Genomic DNA, 18,857 nt, shown 5'->3' on the forward strand with positions numbered 1-18,857 from the left:
ATGGAGCATCTTATGGGGAATAATCTATGGAGCATTTTATGGGGGCATAATCTATGGAGCATCTTATGGGGGCATAATATATGGAGCATCTTATGGGGGCATAACCTTTATGGAGCATCTTATGGGGCATACTATTCTATGGAGCATCTTATGGGGCCATTATTAACCTTTGTACAGCATTATATGGGGTGTATTTAGTATGGAGCATCTTATGGGGCCATCATGAACTGTATGGAGCATTATATGGGGCTCCTGATTCAATATGGATATTCAAAAACATTTAACCTACTGATGTCTCAATTAATTTTACTTTTATTGGTATCTATTTTTATTTTTGAAATTTACCAGTAGCTGCTGCATTTTCCAGACTAGGCTTATACGCGAGTCAATAAGTTTTCCCAGTTTTTTGTGGCAAAATTAGGGGGGGGGGGGGTCATTTTATACACGAGTATATAGAGTACATAAATGTATTTATTGGTAAAATATTTAATTTTTTCATTTTTAACTTTATTACATTGTCGCAGGGTGAGACATGACTATATAAAGTCAGATCGTTGATCTGACACTTTGCACAGCACAGCGTCAGATCAGCAAACTGACAGGCAGTGAAGGAAGCTTGCCGGCGCCTACTTTCAGCAGGCGCTCGCAAGCCACCTCACTGAAGGACCTGGAAGGACCCTGCGGCCATCTTGGAGCTGGGGGGGGGGGGGTCTCCATGGAGACCTCCAGAACAACGCGATCGCATCGCGTTGTTCCGGTGGGAGCACGCAGGGAGCCCCCTCCCTGCGTGATGCTTCTCTACGTCGCTGTCAGTACTGACAGCGGCATCAGAGGGGTTAAATGCCCACGATCGGTGCTAGAACCGATCGTGGGCGTTGCTGCGGGGTGTCAGCTGTCACATACAGATGACACCTGCACCCGATCACCGCGGCCTCACACAGTACTAGTACTGCTGCGGGCAGAAATGCAGTTCCCGCAGAGCACAACTAGTATGGCAGTAAGGTCAGGAAGGGGTTAAGGAACACCCAACACTCTGGTCCACAATTCTTACTTGGCGTAGGGTTCGAAAACTATGTGGGCTTGATATCTACTCTTCCCTATTTCAGCCATTCGTGGGTCATCCTCGATTTCTGGGAGGGAAACCTTCTTTGATATACAAAGTACTAGAGACACAGGGTTGTACTAAAGTAGAAAATTTAATGAATGACGACTTCTCGCTGCTCACTTTCGACAGGGCGTCACAAAGGTTTTCAGCACTTATGGGCAAACCCTTTATCTTTCTACAGGCGCGTAGCCTGGCGCAGGTGGTTAGCACGAAGAGTTCAGAACCCAAATTAGGGAGGCATCTAGACACCTTTATTTAATGGAACTTTATCCCAAATTTCATCCACAACCAAAATCTACTCAATAATAAGGATGCGAGGGTTTTGGGAAGGGAAATTGAAGGGTCCAGGCAAGTGAAGAGAGGATATGCCAGGGTCTAAAATGGAAGACTTTCTAAAAGCCAAACTGACCCAAAAGAAAATGATCCCTTATAATAGCTGCACTGACATGGCTTTGCTGATATTCTATAGGGCATACAGTGCCTTGTGAAATTATTCGGCCCCCTGGAACTTTTCAACCTTTTCCCACATATCATGCTTCATCACTCTGAACACACCATCCCCACTGTCAAACGTGGTGGTGGCAGCATCATGGTTTGGGCCTGCTTTTCTTCAGCAGGGACAGGGAAGATGGTTAAATTTGAGGGGAAGATGGATGGGGTCAAATGCAGGACCATTCTTGAAGAAAACCTGTTGGAGTCTGCAAAAGACCCGAGACTGGGACGGAGATTTGTCTTCCAACAAGACAAAGATCCCAAACATAAAGCAAAATCTACAATGGAATGGTTCACAAATAAACGTATCCAGTTGTTAGAATGGCCAAGTCAAAGTCCAGACCAAAATCCAATCGAGAATCTGTGGAAAGAGCTGAAAACTGCTGTTCACAAACGATCTCCATCCAACCTCACTGAGCTCGAGCTGTTTGCCAAGGAAGAATGGGCAAGAATTTCAGTCTCTCGATGTACAAAACTGATAGAGACATCCCCCAAGCGACTTGCAGCTGTAACCGCAGCAAAAGGTGGCGCAACAAAGTATTACCGTATTTTCCGCTTTGTAAGACGCACTTTTTTTCCCCCAAATTTGAGGGGAAAATGAGGGTGCGTCTTACAGAGAGGATATACCTTTCTGTGCTGCCGCGGCGCTGTCCCCCGGTTCTTACCGCCACGCTGTCACCCGGTGGTTGCCGCCACCGCCGCGCTCTCATCTCCCGAGATTTCAGTGCCGAGATCTCCATCTGGGCATGCGCGGCGGCCATTTTCCAGGAAGAAATCCACAGGAAAGCAGGCATGAAGCGGCAGAGACTCCCCACGCTGAACGGGACAGAGAGCGGCGGTGGCGGCAACCATCGGGGGACAGAGCGCGGCGGTGGCGGTAAGAACCGGGGGACAGCGCCGCAGCAAGTACTGGACACCCCCACGCTGAATGGGACAGAGCACGGCGGTGGTGGCAAGCACTGAGGGACAGCAAGCATCAGGGGACAAAGGGCGGCGGCAGTATCAGACACCGGCAGCTGCACATCAAAACACCCCCTCATCCCAGCAGCAATGTTCCACTCCGGCCTCCTCCAGCACCACCCCCAGTAAGCAATAATACGCATGGATTATAAGATGCACCACCATTTTATTAAAAAAAAAGTTTTTTTCCTATTTTTCTCCTCAAAATTTGGGGTGCGTCTTATAATCCGGAGCGTCTTATAAAGCGAAAAATACGGTAAGTTAAAGGGGCTGAATAATATTGCACGCCCCACTTTTCAGTATTTTAATTTCCACAAAAATTTAAAATAACAATAAATTTATTTCGTCACAATTGTGTTACACTTGTTGATTCTTCACCAAAAAATTTACATTTGGTATCTTTATGTTTGAAGCATGATATGTGGGAAAAGGTTGAAAAGTTACAGGGGGCCGAATACTTTCGCAGGGCACTGTATATAACCCCTTACATACAATCAAAGATGTCTCCAGGGACTACCTACTCATGCTCCAAATGTGGTTCAGCTAATACAGATATACTCCATCACTTGTGGGCAGGGCCGGTTTAAGGCAAAGTGGGGCCCTAGGCAAAGTTTAAAATGGGGCCCCAAATGCTACTGTAACATATTGCACATCACACAGAAGCATTTCGGTTGTAGTTACATGCGCTGAGTTCAGGCCGCTAAATGAGTGTGATCGACAATATTGAAGTCATTCAACGCTTGTTTCCCGGCCTCTTTCCCCCATCTGAGAGAGAATGATGGGGACAGAATCATCACTAATGGATCACCACACAGTAACATGTTATCAGCAGCACATCTACAGTTTACACCCCATAGTCCTCCATACAGTATAATACACTCCTCAGTCCTCCATATAGTATAATACACTACCCATAGTCCTCCATATATTAAAATACACTGCTCAGTCCTCCATATAGTATAATACACTCCTCATAGTCCTCCATATAGTTTAATGCACCGCCATAGTCATCCATGTAGTACAATTCACCCCATAGTTATTCATATAATGTATTCCCCATAGTACTCGATACAGTATAACGCAGCCCACATATAGTATAATGCAGCCACCCCATAAAGCATAATGCAGCCCCGCCATACAATATAATGTAACCCCCCCATAGAATATAATGCAGCCCCCCAAAATAGTATAATGCAGCCCCTCCATAGAATATATGCAACCCCCTCAGAGTATAATGCAGCCCCTTATATAGTATAATGTAGCCCCTCCATAAAATACAATGTAGCCCTCCTCATATACAGTATAATGCAGCCCCTACAGAATATAATGTAGCCCCCTCATAGTATAATGAAGCCCCCATACAATATAATGCAGCCCCCCATAGAATACAATGTAGCCTCCTCATATAGTATAATGTAGCCCCCTCAGAGTATGATGCAATCACCCCAATAGAATAAATATAATACAGCCCCCCATAGAATATAATGTAGCCCCCCATATTATATAACCGCCTCCCCCATAGAATATAATGAAAAATGTACCCCCCATGGTATATAACACAGCCGCATATTATATAGCCCAGCACCACATGGTATACAGCCCAGCATGGTATACAGCCCAGCATGGTATATAACATGATATACAGCCCAGCATGGTACAAAGCCCAGCATGGTACACAGCCCAGCATGGTACACAGCCCAGCATGGTACACAGCGTGGTATATAGCCCAGCATGGTACACAGCGTGGTATAGAGCCCAGCATGGTACACAGCGTGGTATAGAGCCCAGCATGGTACACAGCGTGGTATAGAGCCCAGCATGGTACACAGCGTGGTATAGAGCCCAGCATGGTATATAGCGTGGTATACAGCCCAGCATGGTATATAGCGTGGTATACAGCCCAGCATGGTATATAGCGTAGTATACAGCCCAGCATGGTATATAGCGTGGTATAGAGCCAAGCATGGTATATAGCGTGGTATACAGCCCAGCATGGTATATAGCGTGGTATACAGCATAGTATACAGCCCAGCATGGTATATAGCGTGGTATAGAAACCGGCATGGTATATAGCGTGGTATAGAGCCCAGCGTAGTATACAGCCCAGCTTGGTATAGAGTATCCGCCATCATTGGTTAAACCCAGTGTCACCACCACTAACGCTTCAAATCCAAAATTTTTTGCTTAAAATGGATTGGGTAGAGACACACTAGCAAAGAAAGAAAGACCGGGAAACTCTTCGAAAGACGGGAGTCGTTCATTCCCACATTACCAGACAACACTAAAGATAGATTGAGGAAACAACTGGAACGCACCTCATGGTACTTACCTGAGACAGTTCATAATCAGGTTCGAATACCATAGTCATTGACGTTATGTGAGAGTTCAGTTCGCACACGGTGGGGATGGGAGGGAGGGTTTTTTTTTCTTTTTTTTGGTTAAGTATTACATTTATGGTATTTGTTGGATATCATTGCCTGTATGTACTACTATGCATTTAATAAACAGAGTTTAAAGAAAAAAAAAAATCTACAAAACACGTGATTCAGATGACACCGCCAAGGAATCCATTCCCTATAATGAGGCAGCAGAGTTACTCTGGTCTCTATCTGGCCTCTGTTCAGAGGTGTCCTTTTCAGAGCTACGAAAAACTGTGGTCGGCCATCCTTTTTTGCAGGTTTAAAATTGACGGTCATTGCCGAATCATAGAACAGAGAGTGTCCACAGTGCCTCCATCTGCCTCAATATAATGAATCTTCAGCCAGAGGTTCTGTCTGAATCACAAGCTCAGACATTTATATGGCAGCACGGGACTTGTGTAAGAAAAATATGAAAGCAAAGGATGGAATATTAACAAATGTATAATTAGAAAAATTAAATATGCGCTTCCTAAATCATTACTAAGAGGTGTGAAGGCGGCCCCGTTATTCATCGGTGCACCGCCGGACTCTGTACAGGAGCAGTCGCGCCATCACAGGAAACTTCTGTAGTGAGCAGTGAATAAAGCCACTGCACTGGAGACTTCACACGATATCACACACCGGATCATCATCGTCACGCACAAGTCATTATTACAGACTGGACATTATGACATACCTGTGGAAACATCTCCCGGAATCTCCTCTATCCTATCACTCTCCTCTATCCTATCACTCACACACGGCTGATCCCCCCTCGTCATCGCTTCTTCTGTCTCATGCTCCCCTTTCTTCTTAGTCGGATCTTCCCCCTGATATATCAGATGTAACAATCAGCACAATACGAGAAACCACAAAAATCTGTGACACCTATGACCTTGATCAGAAATGTCCCCCCATATACAGATCCAGTACAGGGCTCAGCGCCGTCTACCTGATGCTCCTCCGGGATGTTGCGATTCTCCTCTGGACAGTCCGGGGGACACAGAGGACGGGGACATCTATCTGGTGGATTTATCCTCCTGGATCCATCTGTAGGAAACACAGAGTGATGGAATACAGCGGCATGTTAAAGTTTGGGCTCTCCTGCAAAAAATTACTGATATTGTGAACAATTAAGCAAGTTGAAGACAAAAAGATCTCTAAAGGCTTAAGTTAAACATGACAAATTTCCTTAGTATTTTAGGCAAAATAAAATAAAAAAAAAAATTCTCCGCACTGGCATCTTCTTCCTGTGCTCAGCGGTCGCGTGGTACCTCTCATTAAGGTAATGAATATGCACGTGTCTCCACTCCCATAGGCGTGGAGCGCATATTCATTATTTTAATGAGAGGTAACCACGTGACCGCTCAGCACAGGAAGATGGCCGCTACCATCGGAGATGCAGGGACCGTGCGAGTAGGGTGAGTAGGATGGCGGCGGGGAGGGGGGGGGTGTGAGCCAGTCAAGCCATGCATACAAGGATTGGGTGGGGTGAGACCAGCCATACATACAAGGTTGGGGGGGGGGGGGGGGGGTGTGCCCAGCCGTGCATACGAGGATGGGGGGGTGAGCCCAGTCAAGCATACGATAGGGGGGGTGAGCCCAGCCACGCATACAAGGATGGGGGGTGAGCCCAGCCACGCATACAAGGATGGGGGGGGTGAGCCCGGCCATGCATACAAGGATGGGGGGGGGGGTGAGCCTAGCCACGCATACAAGGATGGGGGGGGGTGAGCCTAGCCACGCATACAAGGATGGGGGGGTGGTGAGCCTAGCCACGCATACAAGGATGGGGGGGTGAGCCAAGCCATGCATACAAGGATGGGGGGGGGGTGAGCCCAGCCGTGCATACAAGGATGGGGGAGGTGAGCCCAGCCGTGCATACAAGGATGGGGGGGGGGGGGGTGAGCCCAGCTGTGCATACAAGGATGGGGGGGGGGAATGAGCCCAGCCGTGCATACGATAGGGGGGTGAGCCCAGCCACGCACACAAGGATGGGGGGGTGAGCCCAGCCATGCATACAAGGATGGGGGGGTGGGGGGTGAGCCCAGCCATGCATACAAGGATGGGGGGGTGAGCCCAGCCGTGCATACGATAGGGGGGGTTGAGCCCAGCCATGCATACGATAGGGGGGGTGAGCCCAGCCACGCACACAAGGATGGGGGGGTGAGCCCAGCCATGCATACAAGGATGGGGGGGTGGGGGGTGAGCCCAGCCATGCATACAAGGATGGGGGGGTGGGGGGTGAGCCCAGCCAGGCATACAAGGATGGGGGGGTGAGCCCAGCCACGCATACAAGGATGGGGGGGGGGGGGTGAGCCCAGCCACGCATACAAGGATGGGGGGGGGTGAGCCCAGCCACGCATACAAGGATGGGGGGGGGTGAGCCCAGCCACGCATACAAGGATGGGGGGGGGGGTGAGCCCAGCCACGCATACAAGGATGGGGGGGTGAGCCCAGCCGTGCATACAAGGATGGGGGGGGTGAGCCCAGCCATGCATACAAGGATGGGGGGGGTGAGCCCAGCCATGCATACAAGGATGGGGGGGTGGGGGGTGAGCCCAGCCATGCATACAAGGATGGGGGGGTGAGCCCAGCCATGCATACAAGGATGGGGGGTTGAGCGCAGTCATGCATACAAGGATGGGGGGGTGAGCCCAGCCATGCATACAAGGATGGGGGGGGTGAGCCCAGCCGTGCATACAAGGATGGGGGGGGTGAGCCCAGCCGTGCATACAAGGATGGGGGGGGTGAGCCCAGCCGTGCATACAAGGATGGGGGGGTGAGCCCAGCCGTGCATACAAGGATGGGGGGTGAGCCCAGCCGTGCATACAAGGATGGGGGGGGTGAGCCCAGCCGTGCATACAAGGATGGGGGGGTGAGCCCAGCCGTGCATACAAGGATGGGGGGGGTGAGCCCAGCCGTGCATACAAGGATGGGATGGGGGGGTGAGCCCAGCCATGCATACAAGGATGGGGGGGGTGAGCCCAGCCATGCATACAAGGATTGGGGGAAGGGGGTGAGCCCAGCCATGCATACAAGGATTGGGGGGAGGGGGTGAGCCCAGCCATGCATACAAGGATTGGGGGAAGGGGGTGAGCCCAGCCATGCATATAAGGATTGGGGGAAGGGGGTGAGCCCAGCCATGCATATAAGGATTGGGGGGAGGGGTTGAGCCCAGCCATGAATACAAGGATTGGGGGAAGGTGGTGAACCCAGCCATGCATACAAGGATTGGGGAGAGGGGGTGAGCCAAGCCATGCGTACAAGGATTGGGGGGAGGGGGTGAGCGCAGCCATGCATATAAGGATTGGGGGGAGGGGGTGAGCCCAGCCATGCATACAAGGATTGGGGGGAGGGGGTGAGCCCAGCCATGCATACAAGGATTGGGGGGAGGGGGTGAGCTCAGCCATGCATACAAGGATTGGGGGGAGGGGGTGATCCCAGCCATGCATACAAGGATTGGGGGGAGGGGGTGATCCCAGCCATGCATACAAGGATTGGGGGGAGGGGGTGATCCCAGCCATGCATACAAGGATTGGGGGGAGGGGATGATCCCAGCCATGCATACAAGGATTGGGGGGAGGGGGTGAGCCCAGCCATGCATACAAAGATTGGGGGGAGGGAGTGGGCCCAGCCATGCATACAAGGAAGGATTGGGGGGGGGGGGAAAGCCCAGCCATGCATACAAGGATGGGGGGGGGGGTGAACCCAGCCATGCATACAATGGGGGGACAGGGAGAGCCACACATACCAGGACAGGATGGGGGAGCCACATATACCAGGACAGGGATGAGGGGACAATGCATACCCAGCTTATACTCGAGTCAATAAGCTTACCCAGTTTTCCGTGGTAAAATTAGGTGCCTCGGCTTATTCTTGGGTTGGCTTATACTCGCATATATACACTGTATATATATTTTATCATCTTTACATTTTAAATTTTTCAAAAAGGAAAAGGGGTAGATGCAAAAGTTTTGGCACTCTGTATTGTTAGTACCAAGTAGCACCACCTTTTACAAGCATCACAGCTTGTAAACAGTTTTTGTAGTATTTTCATCCATTCTTCCTTGGAGAATTCCTCCCGTTCGGTGAGATTCCTGGGGCGTCTTCCATCCTCTGCTATTTTGAGGTGTCGCCACAGATTTTTAATGATGCTCAGATCAGGGGACTGTGAGGGCCATTGTAAAGCCTTCAGCTTGCGCCTTTTTGAGATTTTCTATTGTGGATTGTGACGTGTGTTTAGGGTCATTATCCATTTGTAGAAGCCATCCTCTTCCTCTTTTCACCTTCAGCTTTTTTACAGATGGTGTTATGTTTACATCAAGAATTTGTTGATATTTTATTGAGTCTATTCTTCCCTCTACCTGTGAAATGTTCCCTGTGCCATTGGCTGAAGCACAAACCCCAAAGCTTGATTGATCCACCCCCATGCTTAATGGCTGGCGAGATGTTCTTTTCCTAAAATTCTGTGCTTTTTTTCCCACACATACCTTTGATCATTGTGGCCACAGAGTTCTATTTTAACATAATCTGTTCGCATGACTTGTTTCCAAAATGTATCAGGCTTATTTAGATATTCTTTTGCATACTTCTGACGCTGAATATTATGGTGAGGACGCAGGAGAGGTTTTCTTCTGATGAATATTCCATGAAGGCCATATTTTTACAGGTGTCTCTGAACAGTAGAACAATGTACCACAACTCGAGTCTGATAAATCTTTCTGAAGGTCTTTTGCAGTCAAGCGGGGGTTCTGATTTGACTCTCTAGCAATCCTATGAGAAGCCCTCACTGAAATTTTGCATGGTCTTCCAGACCTTATCTTGACCTCCACTGTTCCTGCTGCCATTTCTTAATTACATTTCTAACAGAGGTAAGGACCACATTGAAAAAAGCTTTGATATCTTCTTAAAGCTTTCTCCTGTTTTGTGGGCCTCCACCATTTTCAGAGTGCTAGGCAACGGCTTAGAAGAACCCATGGCTGCTGTTTTTTGGCACAAGGTTAGAGGAGGCTGGGTTTTTATAAAGCTGGGAATTTGCATCCCCGGACCTTTCCTAACAATGATACTGAATGAGCCATAACCCTAACAGGCTAATTAAGGTCTGAAACCTTGGTTAAAGTTATCTGAGCATACCAATCTCCAAGGGTGCCCAAACTTTTGCATTGGCGCATTTTCCCTTCTGTAATTTATTACATTTAAAAAGTGATAAAATATATATATTTTTTTTACCAAAAATACAAAGAAAAATGTGACATCTTTAATTTTAGGCATTTTAGAGATCACTTCACCATTTCATTTGCTTAACCGTTCACAATAACAGTAATTTTGACCAGGGGTGCTCAAACTTTTACATGACACTATAGATTGTCATGTGATGAGATGATGGGAGTAGCAGTAGGTGACCACAGAACAGACATGACAGTCTCACCCTGCTGATCGGCACATATTGCGATCGCCTCTTGTGCTCCATGTATAACCGCAACCTTAATATTAATCAGATCTTCACCCTAAAAAGTAAAATGTAAGATGAGCTCAGGTCCCATCACTTCATGGTCAGATGTTGTGGGGTCTTCAGTGTCATCTACCTGATGATCCTCCAGGATGTTGTCATTCTCCTCTGGACAGTCCTGGTGACACAGAGGACGGGGACATCTCTCTGGTGGATTTCTCCTCCTGGATCCATCTGTGGAGACACACAGACTGAATACATGACCTGCCGTGTATCTGTCTATGTATGAGACACGTCTCTCAGAACCGGTAATTCTAGGTTTATGCATCAGGGAATAAATTACATTGTTGTGGTCCTCACCACCGGTACCGAGGACCCAGCACATTGTGGCCCCAAGTATGAAGTGATAATCAGTGAGGCCAAAGCCTAATGCTCTCTGCTCTGCACTCGGAGGATGAGGACCCTGAGGAGAGGGACAGAGAAGACCCTCGTCAGTCAGATGGAGGAGCCGCACTAAGAAACACAACTTCTCCAAGTTTCCGCTCCACCAGGGATGGAACGACCGAGGACCTGGAGAAAACTCCACATTTCTATCCAGCGGTTTCTTCTCTCCTGATTCACATTATGGAGATTGGGGGGGAAGGACGGTTACTATTTACCAGGATTGTTTTCTGAGAGCTCATGAGATCACCATGAGGACACGGCCTCCCTCCTGTACAGGATTCTCTGGGATCACTAAGATGAGAGAACCTGACATCCTCTTATTAAAAGACGAGTTACTGCGTTTTTATTCTTCTTTAAACAGAGATAAATCTCAACATTCGCCTCGATATAAACACTAAAATAGGCAGCAAGTGCGCGGAAAGTTCCGAGTTTGACTCTTAAGGAGGAAAGTGCCTATCAATGTGTAGGAAGGACACTAGAGAGCAGACACCGGGGTCATGGGCGCTGACTGATGTACACGAGGAGCCAAGGAGAGATTGTCTGCTCAGATTCCACAGAAAAGCCCCATAACATATATTCTACTGAACGAACAACCCTTTACTGGAGACTTACACTGATTATTACCATCATTGTGCGGCCCGATGTCCCTGCAGGGCCAACACCTGCGTCACCATCCCACTTAAGTAGTTTGGAGAAGACATTCTGATCAGACCCCATGAAGAGGAAGAGCGGAGCGCCTAAAATCTTGCTGTCATTCAACTCTTGAGGCTAGGACCGCCGTCCCGTGCATTCTGACGTCATGTTATAAGACTCGTTAACCCCTTCCTTATATTTTGGGTTCACGCATGGAGCATGACAGATGCGCGTATGTGGAGCGAGGTCCGATTGCTGCCATTTAACCACTTCACTGCTGCTGATAGCACTATTTAAAGGGAACTTGTTAAGTAAAACAATGCTATTAATCTGCAGATATGGGGATAATCTGCAAGTTAATAGCATTTTAAACCTGCCCGATGTCAGCACTGAGAGCCCCGCTGATGGGAGGAACTGAACCTTATTCCACGTGGCAGCGTTTGGCTTTCAGTCAGAGTTGCAGGCAGTGCAGCTAGTCACGGCTCAGTGTATAGAGAGCGGCAGCTGTTACCGTGCCCCCAGCACTGACTGACAGCCGGCTCAGCGTTAGGGCTCCGCATTAGAGCCGGCTGTCAGTCAGTGCCAGAGCGCAGATTCAGCTGCTGATCACTGTACACTGAGGGGTCGGTCACTGAAGCCACACCGGCCGAACCTCTATGGCTGGAAGCCGAACGCTGCCGGGGGGAATAAAGTTAATTTCCTCCTGGCAGAGGGGCTCTCAGTGCAGGAGCCAGGCAAGTTCAAAAGATTATTAACCTGCATGTCTGAAGGTTAATGTTACTTTACATGACATGTTCCCTTTATGTGGTTGGGTGTCCCATTCTCCTGCCAATCAGTCACTAAATCACAGCATTCCATTCCAACAAAGGTTTGCCGTCACCGCCGGGAGCCTGCAGAAGACCCCTGTCTCTGCCGCCAAGGCTTTCCTATGAAGCCCGGTATGAATAAGATCTCAGGTTGAAGTCCCCATTAGTTTTACTTCGTCTCCCAAAATGAGAACAAAAAAAAAAAAAAGTATCAAACATATTTGTCATTGTCACATAAATGCCATAAGAAAGAAAATTCAGAACATGAAGAACACCTCCCCAAAAATGCAATAAAACCACAACCACCAAAAAGGTCACAGATGCCCCAAAATGGCACCAATAAGAGGTCAGTGCGCCATTCAAGAAGAGAAACCGTCAGACAGCTCGGATAACGGAAGATAAAGTGATGGGTCTCAGGGAAAGGGCTGAATATTATAAATCATAAAATATATTCTAAAAATATTCCACAAGTTTGGAATCGCAGTGACTGCACTGACCTGGAAAATCGCAGCGAGGTCGCTCTTAGTGCCCTATAAATGCCGAGAAACAGAACCCAAATATAAACGTGGAAATTAGGTGGAACTTTTTCATGTTTATCAGCACATTAAACGGTAAAATGCACAATTCGTCCCACAAAAAAAGATTTCTAACATCTGTGTAAGGAAAATAACAATGTTCTCACTTATTGAGGAAGGGGAGGAAACAATGGAAAAATGGAAATTAGCCCCATCAGGATGGGACTGAAACATTGATATTAACTACTAGGATTGCTGGGTCCTACATCTCGCGCTAAAGACCCATTCTCTGTGAAGAGGAAATTTGCATATCTTATGTCCCATGGGGAATTGCATGGCTTATAACTCTCTGTACTAAGAATTGTCGCTCTCCTCAAGGAGAAACATTACCCCCTATAGAGAGCAGTGCGCGGTGATCCAACCTCCTCCAGTTCGGAGAGTTCTGTGCTTCTACGCCTGCAGAGCGAGGGGTGAATAGACGCGGGGCCGGAGAACGGCTGGAAAGCCTCCATGTCAGACTGACGGGTGATCGGCTCCACCACGTTCTATCCTTATGTCAGGACAGCGACTCGTGTCCCGAGGTCTGAGGGACGGTCCGGGGCCGATATTTATCCAGGACTTTGTGCACAGAACGGAGAAAGTGATTTGTCACAAAGGAGAAGAGAGAGAATGAAGGAGTCCAAGGAAGGTGACACAAGTGTCAGCCAAGAGGGAGGAGCCAGACGCCGACCACGACTGATGACGACATTGAGCCTACACCGATTCTGAGGGACGGACAAGCGACACCGGATTAGGGGGAAAATCACCAGTAAATTAACCCCGACTCTGCTGAGTAACAATCCACAACAGACTAGAGACCGAAAGAACTCACAGGAGAGAACGGACAGAAGGACGAGACATCTGCAGAGAAAATGTGACCGATGCTCTAAGGAAGGAGAAAGATTCTGAAAGAAGAGAACGAAGACTCAAGACTGATGAAGACGAGACGACAGAGGAGAAACCGCGACTCACAGATCAGAAGAAAATAATCAGGGAAATGAAAGCTGTTGTCAGACGGAGAAAACGTAGAGAAAACCAGAGGAAGTCTGGAGAAAACTCATCTATTATAGGACGCCGGAGAGACGTCATCACATCCACCGGAGCCAACAAGGAGCCTCGCTGCTCACCTCGTGGTGTAAGAGGCCGGCGCTCCTCCATCATCACGGCCTGGTACCGATCCTGGTGTCCTTCTAGATACTCCCACTCCTCCATGGAGAGATAGACAGCGACGTCCTGACACCTTATAGGAACCTGACAACAACGACACCGTCACCACCCAGAATCCTCCAGTATAATGTCCCAGCAGTCACCTCTCCGCTCATCACCCAGAATCCTCCAGTGCCGTCCTGTATAATGTCCCAGCAGTCACCTCTCCGCTCATCACCCAGAATCCTCCAGTGCCCTCCTGTATAATGTCCCAGCAGTCACCTCTCCGCTCATCACCCAGAATTCTCCAGTACCGCCCTGTATGATGTCCCAGCAGTCACCTCTCCGCTCATCACCCAGAATCCTCCAGTGCCGTCCTGTATAATGACCCAGAAGTCACCTCTCATCACCCAGAATCCTCCAGTGCTGTCCTGTATAATGTCCCAGCAGTCACCTCTCCGCTCATCACCCAGAATCCTCCAGTGCCGTCCTGTATAATGTCTCAGCAGTCACCTCTCCGCTCAACACCCAGAATCCTCCAGTGCCATTCTGTATAATATCCCAGCAGTCACCTCTCCGCTCATCACCCAGAATCCTCCAGTGCCATCCTGCATAATGTCCCAGCAGTCACCTCTCCTCTCATCACCCATAATCCTCCAGTGCTGTCATGTATAATGTCCCAGCAGTCACCTCTCCGCTCATCACCCAGAATCCTCCAGTGCCATCCTGCATAATGTCCCAGCAGTCACCTCTCCTCTCATCACCCATAATCCTCCAGTGCTGTCATGTATAATGTCCCAGCAGTCACCTCTCCTCTCATCACCCAGAATCCTCCAGTCCTGTATAATGTCCCAGCAGTCACCTCTCCGCTCAGCAGCTCGATCATCTTGTTGCTGAGCTCCAGGATCTTCTTGTTCCTCTCATGTATCAGGGAGTGCGGGGGAGGCTCTGTGATGGAGCCCAGGCTCCGCCCTCCTGACTCCTGGAGATGGATGATGGGAGTCACACAGTCCCCCGGTGTCTTCCTCACTATTGTGTAGTCCTGTGTATGGAGAGAGACACTTAGGGAGAAGAATTCCTTCCCGACTCCAGATCTGACTATCAGTAGAAATCCCGGGATCAATAACCGTCTCCAGTAATCTGGGGCCATAACCGGGAATATTATTACACTCCGGACAGACATCCCGGCCCCTCTACAGCTCTTATAGGGAATCCCCATGACAACTCCTCCGGGCAGAGAGCTCCACAGAATCCCTGCTCTTACAGTAAAGAATCCTTCTCTCCTATTCTGGATTTCCTCTTCCCAATGTCGGACTCGTCACATCTACTATATAATTGCCAATCGGCTCTATCACAGCTTCCGGCGATTGTGTCGCTATCCCACAATCCACCGCGGCCAGAAGCTGTGACAGAGCCGACCGCCATATTGGAACACCTAAGTTATGGGTATTCCGATATGGTGGCCGGGATTCATATCCCTCGCCGGCTGAGTCAATGAGCGTTGACGTGCGGGATTTGAATCCCCCCCACCAAGCTGCGTCCCTGGCCTCAGCCAAAGAGCGGCGCGGGATTACTTACATATTTACCTGACCGGGAGGAGCGTTGCCACAGCGCTTCTCTTCTCACCGGAGACCAGGGCAGGAGTGCGGTGTCGGAATTGCGCATGCGCATAGCACTATCCGGCGCCATTTTACTGAAGACACATTTAAAGTGTGGCTTCAGCAATATGGCCGGACAGCGCGGTATGGGCATGTGCCTACTCCGGAACTCCTTCCCCGTCCTCCGGCAGAACGGAACAGCGCTGGAGCACAGGGAAGAAAGGTGAGTATGCATGTTCTTTTTTTTTTGTATGTGTGCAGTTTAATGGGGGTGAGGGGACCGCGCGCACACCAGGATTGGGGGGGGTGAGGGGACCGCGCGTACACCAGGATTGGGGGGGGTGAGGGGACCGCGCGCACACCAGGATTGGGGGGGGGGTGAGGGGACCGCGCGCACACCAGGATTGGGGGGGGGGTGAGGGGACCGCGCGCACACCAGGATTGGGGGGGGGGTGAGGGGACCGCGCGCACACCAGGATTGGGGGGGGGGTGAGGGGACCGCGCGCACACCAGGATTGGGGGGGGTGAGGGGACCGCGCGCACACCAGGATTGGGGGGGTGAGGGGACCGCGCGCACACCAGGATTGGGGGGGGGTGAGGGGACCGCGCGCACACCAGGATTGGGGGGGGTGAGGGGACCACGCGCACACCAGGATTGGGGGGTGAGGGGACCGCGCATACCAGGATTGGGGGGGGGGGGTGAGGGGACCGCGCATACCAGGATTGGGGGGGGGTGAGGGGACCGCGCGCGCACCAGGATTGGGGGGGGGGGTGAGGGGACCACGCATACCAGGATTGGGGGGGTGAGGGGACCACGCATACCAGGATTGGGGGGTGAGGGGACCACGCATACCAGGATTGGGGGGTGAGGGGACCACGCATACCAGGATTGGGGGGTGAGGGGACCACGCATGCATTCAAATTCCGCACGGCACCGCTCAGCCGGCAGGGGATTTGAATCCCCCGCCAAAGCAAAGCTGCACAGCTCATTGGCTGAGCCGCCCGCCGGCGGATGTTCATTTCACCGCACTCCCGATGCAATAGCATCGGGCCTATTTCTAGTAACACAATAAAGCTGATAGAAATGTAGAGGAGTTACCTCTCCGCTCAGCAGGGAGATGATCTCCAGGGCGCAGTGGAATAATCTCCTGGTGGTCTCATCCCTGTCCTCGTCCATCCTCGGGGGTCATTCAGGAGGAGGAGGGATGAGCACTGGATCAGCTGGAGGGATCTCGTCCTGCCGGCGTCTTCATGATGAAGGAGAAGATGGAAATCACAGGGGACGAGAGAACGACAATCACTAAATTCTGCCCAAATATCAACATTTATCAGGAAGAATCTGGAGGAAAAGCCACAAAACTCCACCGTGGCCTCCTCCGCCGATCTGACCGCTCATCATCAGCCTCGTAGGCGGAGGACGGTCGCCGCGATAACTACACCTCCAGCGGGGGACGGTCACCGTGGTAACTCCACCTCCAGCGGGGGACGGTCACCGTGGTAACTCCACCTCCAGCGGGGGACGGTCACCGTGGTAACTCCACCTCCAGCGGGGGACGGTCACCGTGGTAACTCCACCTCCAGCGGGGGACGGTCACCGTGGTAACTCCACCTCCAGCGGGGGACGGTCACCGTGGTAACTCCACCTCCAGCGGGGGACGGTCACCGTGGTAACTCCACCTCCAGCGGGGCACGGTCACCGTGGTAACTCCACCTCCAGCGGGGCACGGTCACCGTGGTAACTCCACCTCCAGCGGGGGACGGTCACCGTGGTAACTCCACCTCCAGTGGGGGACGGTCACCGCGGTAACTACACCTCCAGCGGGGGACGGTCACCGTGGTAACTACACCTCCAGCGGGGGCCGTGAGGGGAGGAGGAGACGCTGCACATCCCCCATACAATGCTGCCCGTCCCCAACACTGAGGAGCCGCAGTCACATGGAGCAGGAGCCTCCACAGGAACAGCTCTGATCTCCCCCCACACTCTCCTCTCACAGATTCACCACAAACCCTCCTGTCATCTCACCGGAATGGCGGGAACCGGAAATCTGCTGCTGGCTGACCCCAGAGAACACGAGCTGCGCACACCCGGGACGGAGCGGCTGCACTGAGGGTAGATGCTAGACTGGATGGGCTCCTTGCAGGTGTGACGTCAGCTCTGGGGGCGTGTCACACCGGGAGGGGGCGTGTTCTGACAGTAAAGGCAGGAAGAGAAGCCGCCATTACACGCTGGCTCAGCTGTCTCTCTGGTGCCGGCGGCTGTGAGCAGTGTGGAGGAGGTGAGCGGCGTCAGTGACCGGCAGGAGGTTTAGTAACAGGTTGGTGTCTTCTTAGATGTTTGGTTGATGGGGCTGATACTTGGGGCTAACTACTGGGATTTGGGTCATCTGGGAGCTGTTGGGCTCCCGGAGGGGAGGGGGGTTAATGCACACACTTGTGGGGTCTGGTTGGGTACCGGCGGTGGGACGGTTAATGCGCGCTTGTGGTGTCTGGTAGTCCCGGGGGGAGGGGTTAGTGCGCGCTTGTGGTGTCTGGTAGTCCCGGGGGGAGGGGTTAATGCGCGCTTGTGGTGTCTGGTAGTCCCGGGGGGAGGGGTTAGTGCGCGCTTGTGGGTTCAGCTTGGGCTCACAGGGGGGGTTAATGCTGGCTTGTGGGGCAGGGTTGTGGAGTCGGTGAGCAAAACCTGTGACTCCGACTCCTCAATTTCCCTTACACCGACTCCACGAATCCGACTCCCACATACATTGCTTATATTTAAGTGAAAAATTTATTGTAGTACAATGTGAACATCAGACATTTAATCATTTTTATGATCAAATAAGATATTTAGGTAGAACCTATTTACTTTGTACCGTTGTCTGTAGAGGAGTAGCTTCACTGGTGCTGGAGTGCAGCACTGACTTAGCTAAGACAAAGCCTAAGTCCGCAGGCTACATTCACACCATGGGCGTAGCCGGGATCAAACCTTGGGGGGGGGGCAGAACATCATACTGCACACCTCAGCTGCTGCAGAACCTCATACTGCACACCCCTACACTTGAAAATAAAGCCTGCACCTTAAGATGTGGTGAATGCAGTCTATTTATTCCAACTATCAATTGATGTTACTGAAGACGAGCAATGCCTGTCCTGGGCGTCCTTTTGGGCAGCTATGAGGTGTACCTGACTGTTGCTAAAAAAAAGGAGTGTTAGTCTGTGTGCTATCCGGCTTTCATTCTTTTTGGTACAGATTAGATATGGATAGAGAAGATTTCTAATCTGCTATTGAAAA

General features: G+C 50.7%; 1 protein-coding gene across 1 annotated transcript in view; it reads right to left on the minus strand.

Moving 5' to 3' along the window:
* Positions 1-17,856, minus strand: part of LOC141073062 (uncharacterized) — a 53,005-nt gene extending 35,149 nt beyond the window's left edge. The window contains exons 1-8 of the mRNA XM_073560378.1: positions 17,613-17,856; positions 16,689-16,836; positions 14,854-15,033; positions 13,973-14,096; positions 10,545-10,642; positions 10,388-10,466; positions 5,909-6,006; positions 5,654-5,786 (exon numbers count right to left, since the gene is read on the minus strand). Of these exons, the coding sequence (XP_073416479.1) occupies positions 5,654-5,786; positions 5,909-6,006; positions 10,388-10,466; positions 10,545-10,642; positions 13,973-14,096; positions 14,854-15,033; positions 16,689-16,766 (790 nt within the window). The 5' untranslated portion in view covers positions 16,767-16,836; positions 17,613-17,856. The remainder of the gene's footprint in view (positions 1-5,653; positions 5,787-5,908; positions 6,007-10,387; positions 10,467-10,544; positions 10,643-13,972; positions 14,097-14,853; positions 15,034-16,688; positions 16,837-17,612) is intronic.
* Positions 17,857-18,857: the final 1,001 nt, after the last annotated feature.

Source organism: Dendrobates tinctorius, unplaced genomic scaffold (assembly GCF_039654945.1).
Source record: "Dendrobates tinctorius isolate UK_male_01 unplaced genomic scaffold, ASM3965494v1 ptg000296l, whole genome shotgun sequence".
NCBI lineage: Eukaryota > Metazoa > Chordata > Amphibia > Anura > Dendrobatidae > Dendrobates > Dendrobates tinctorius.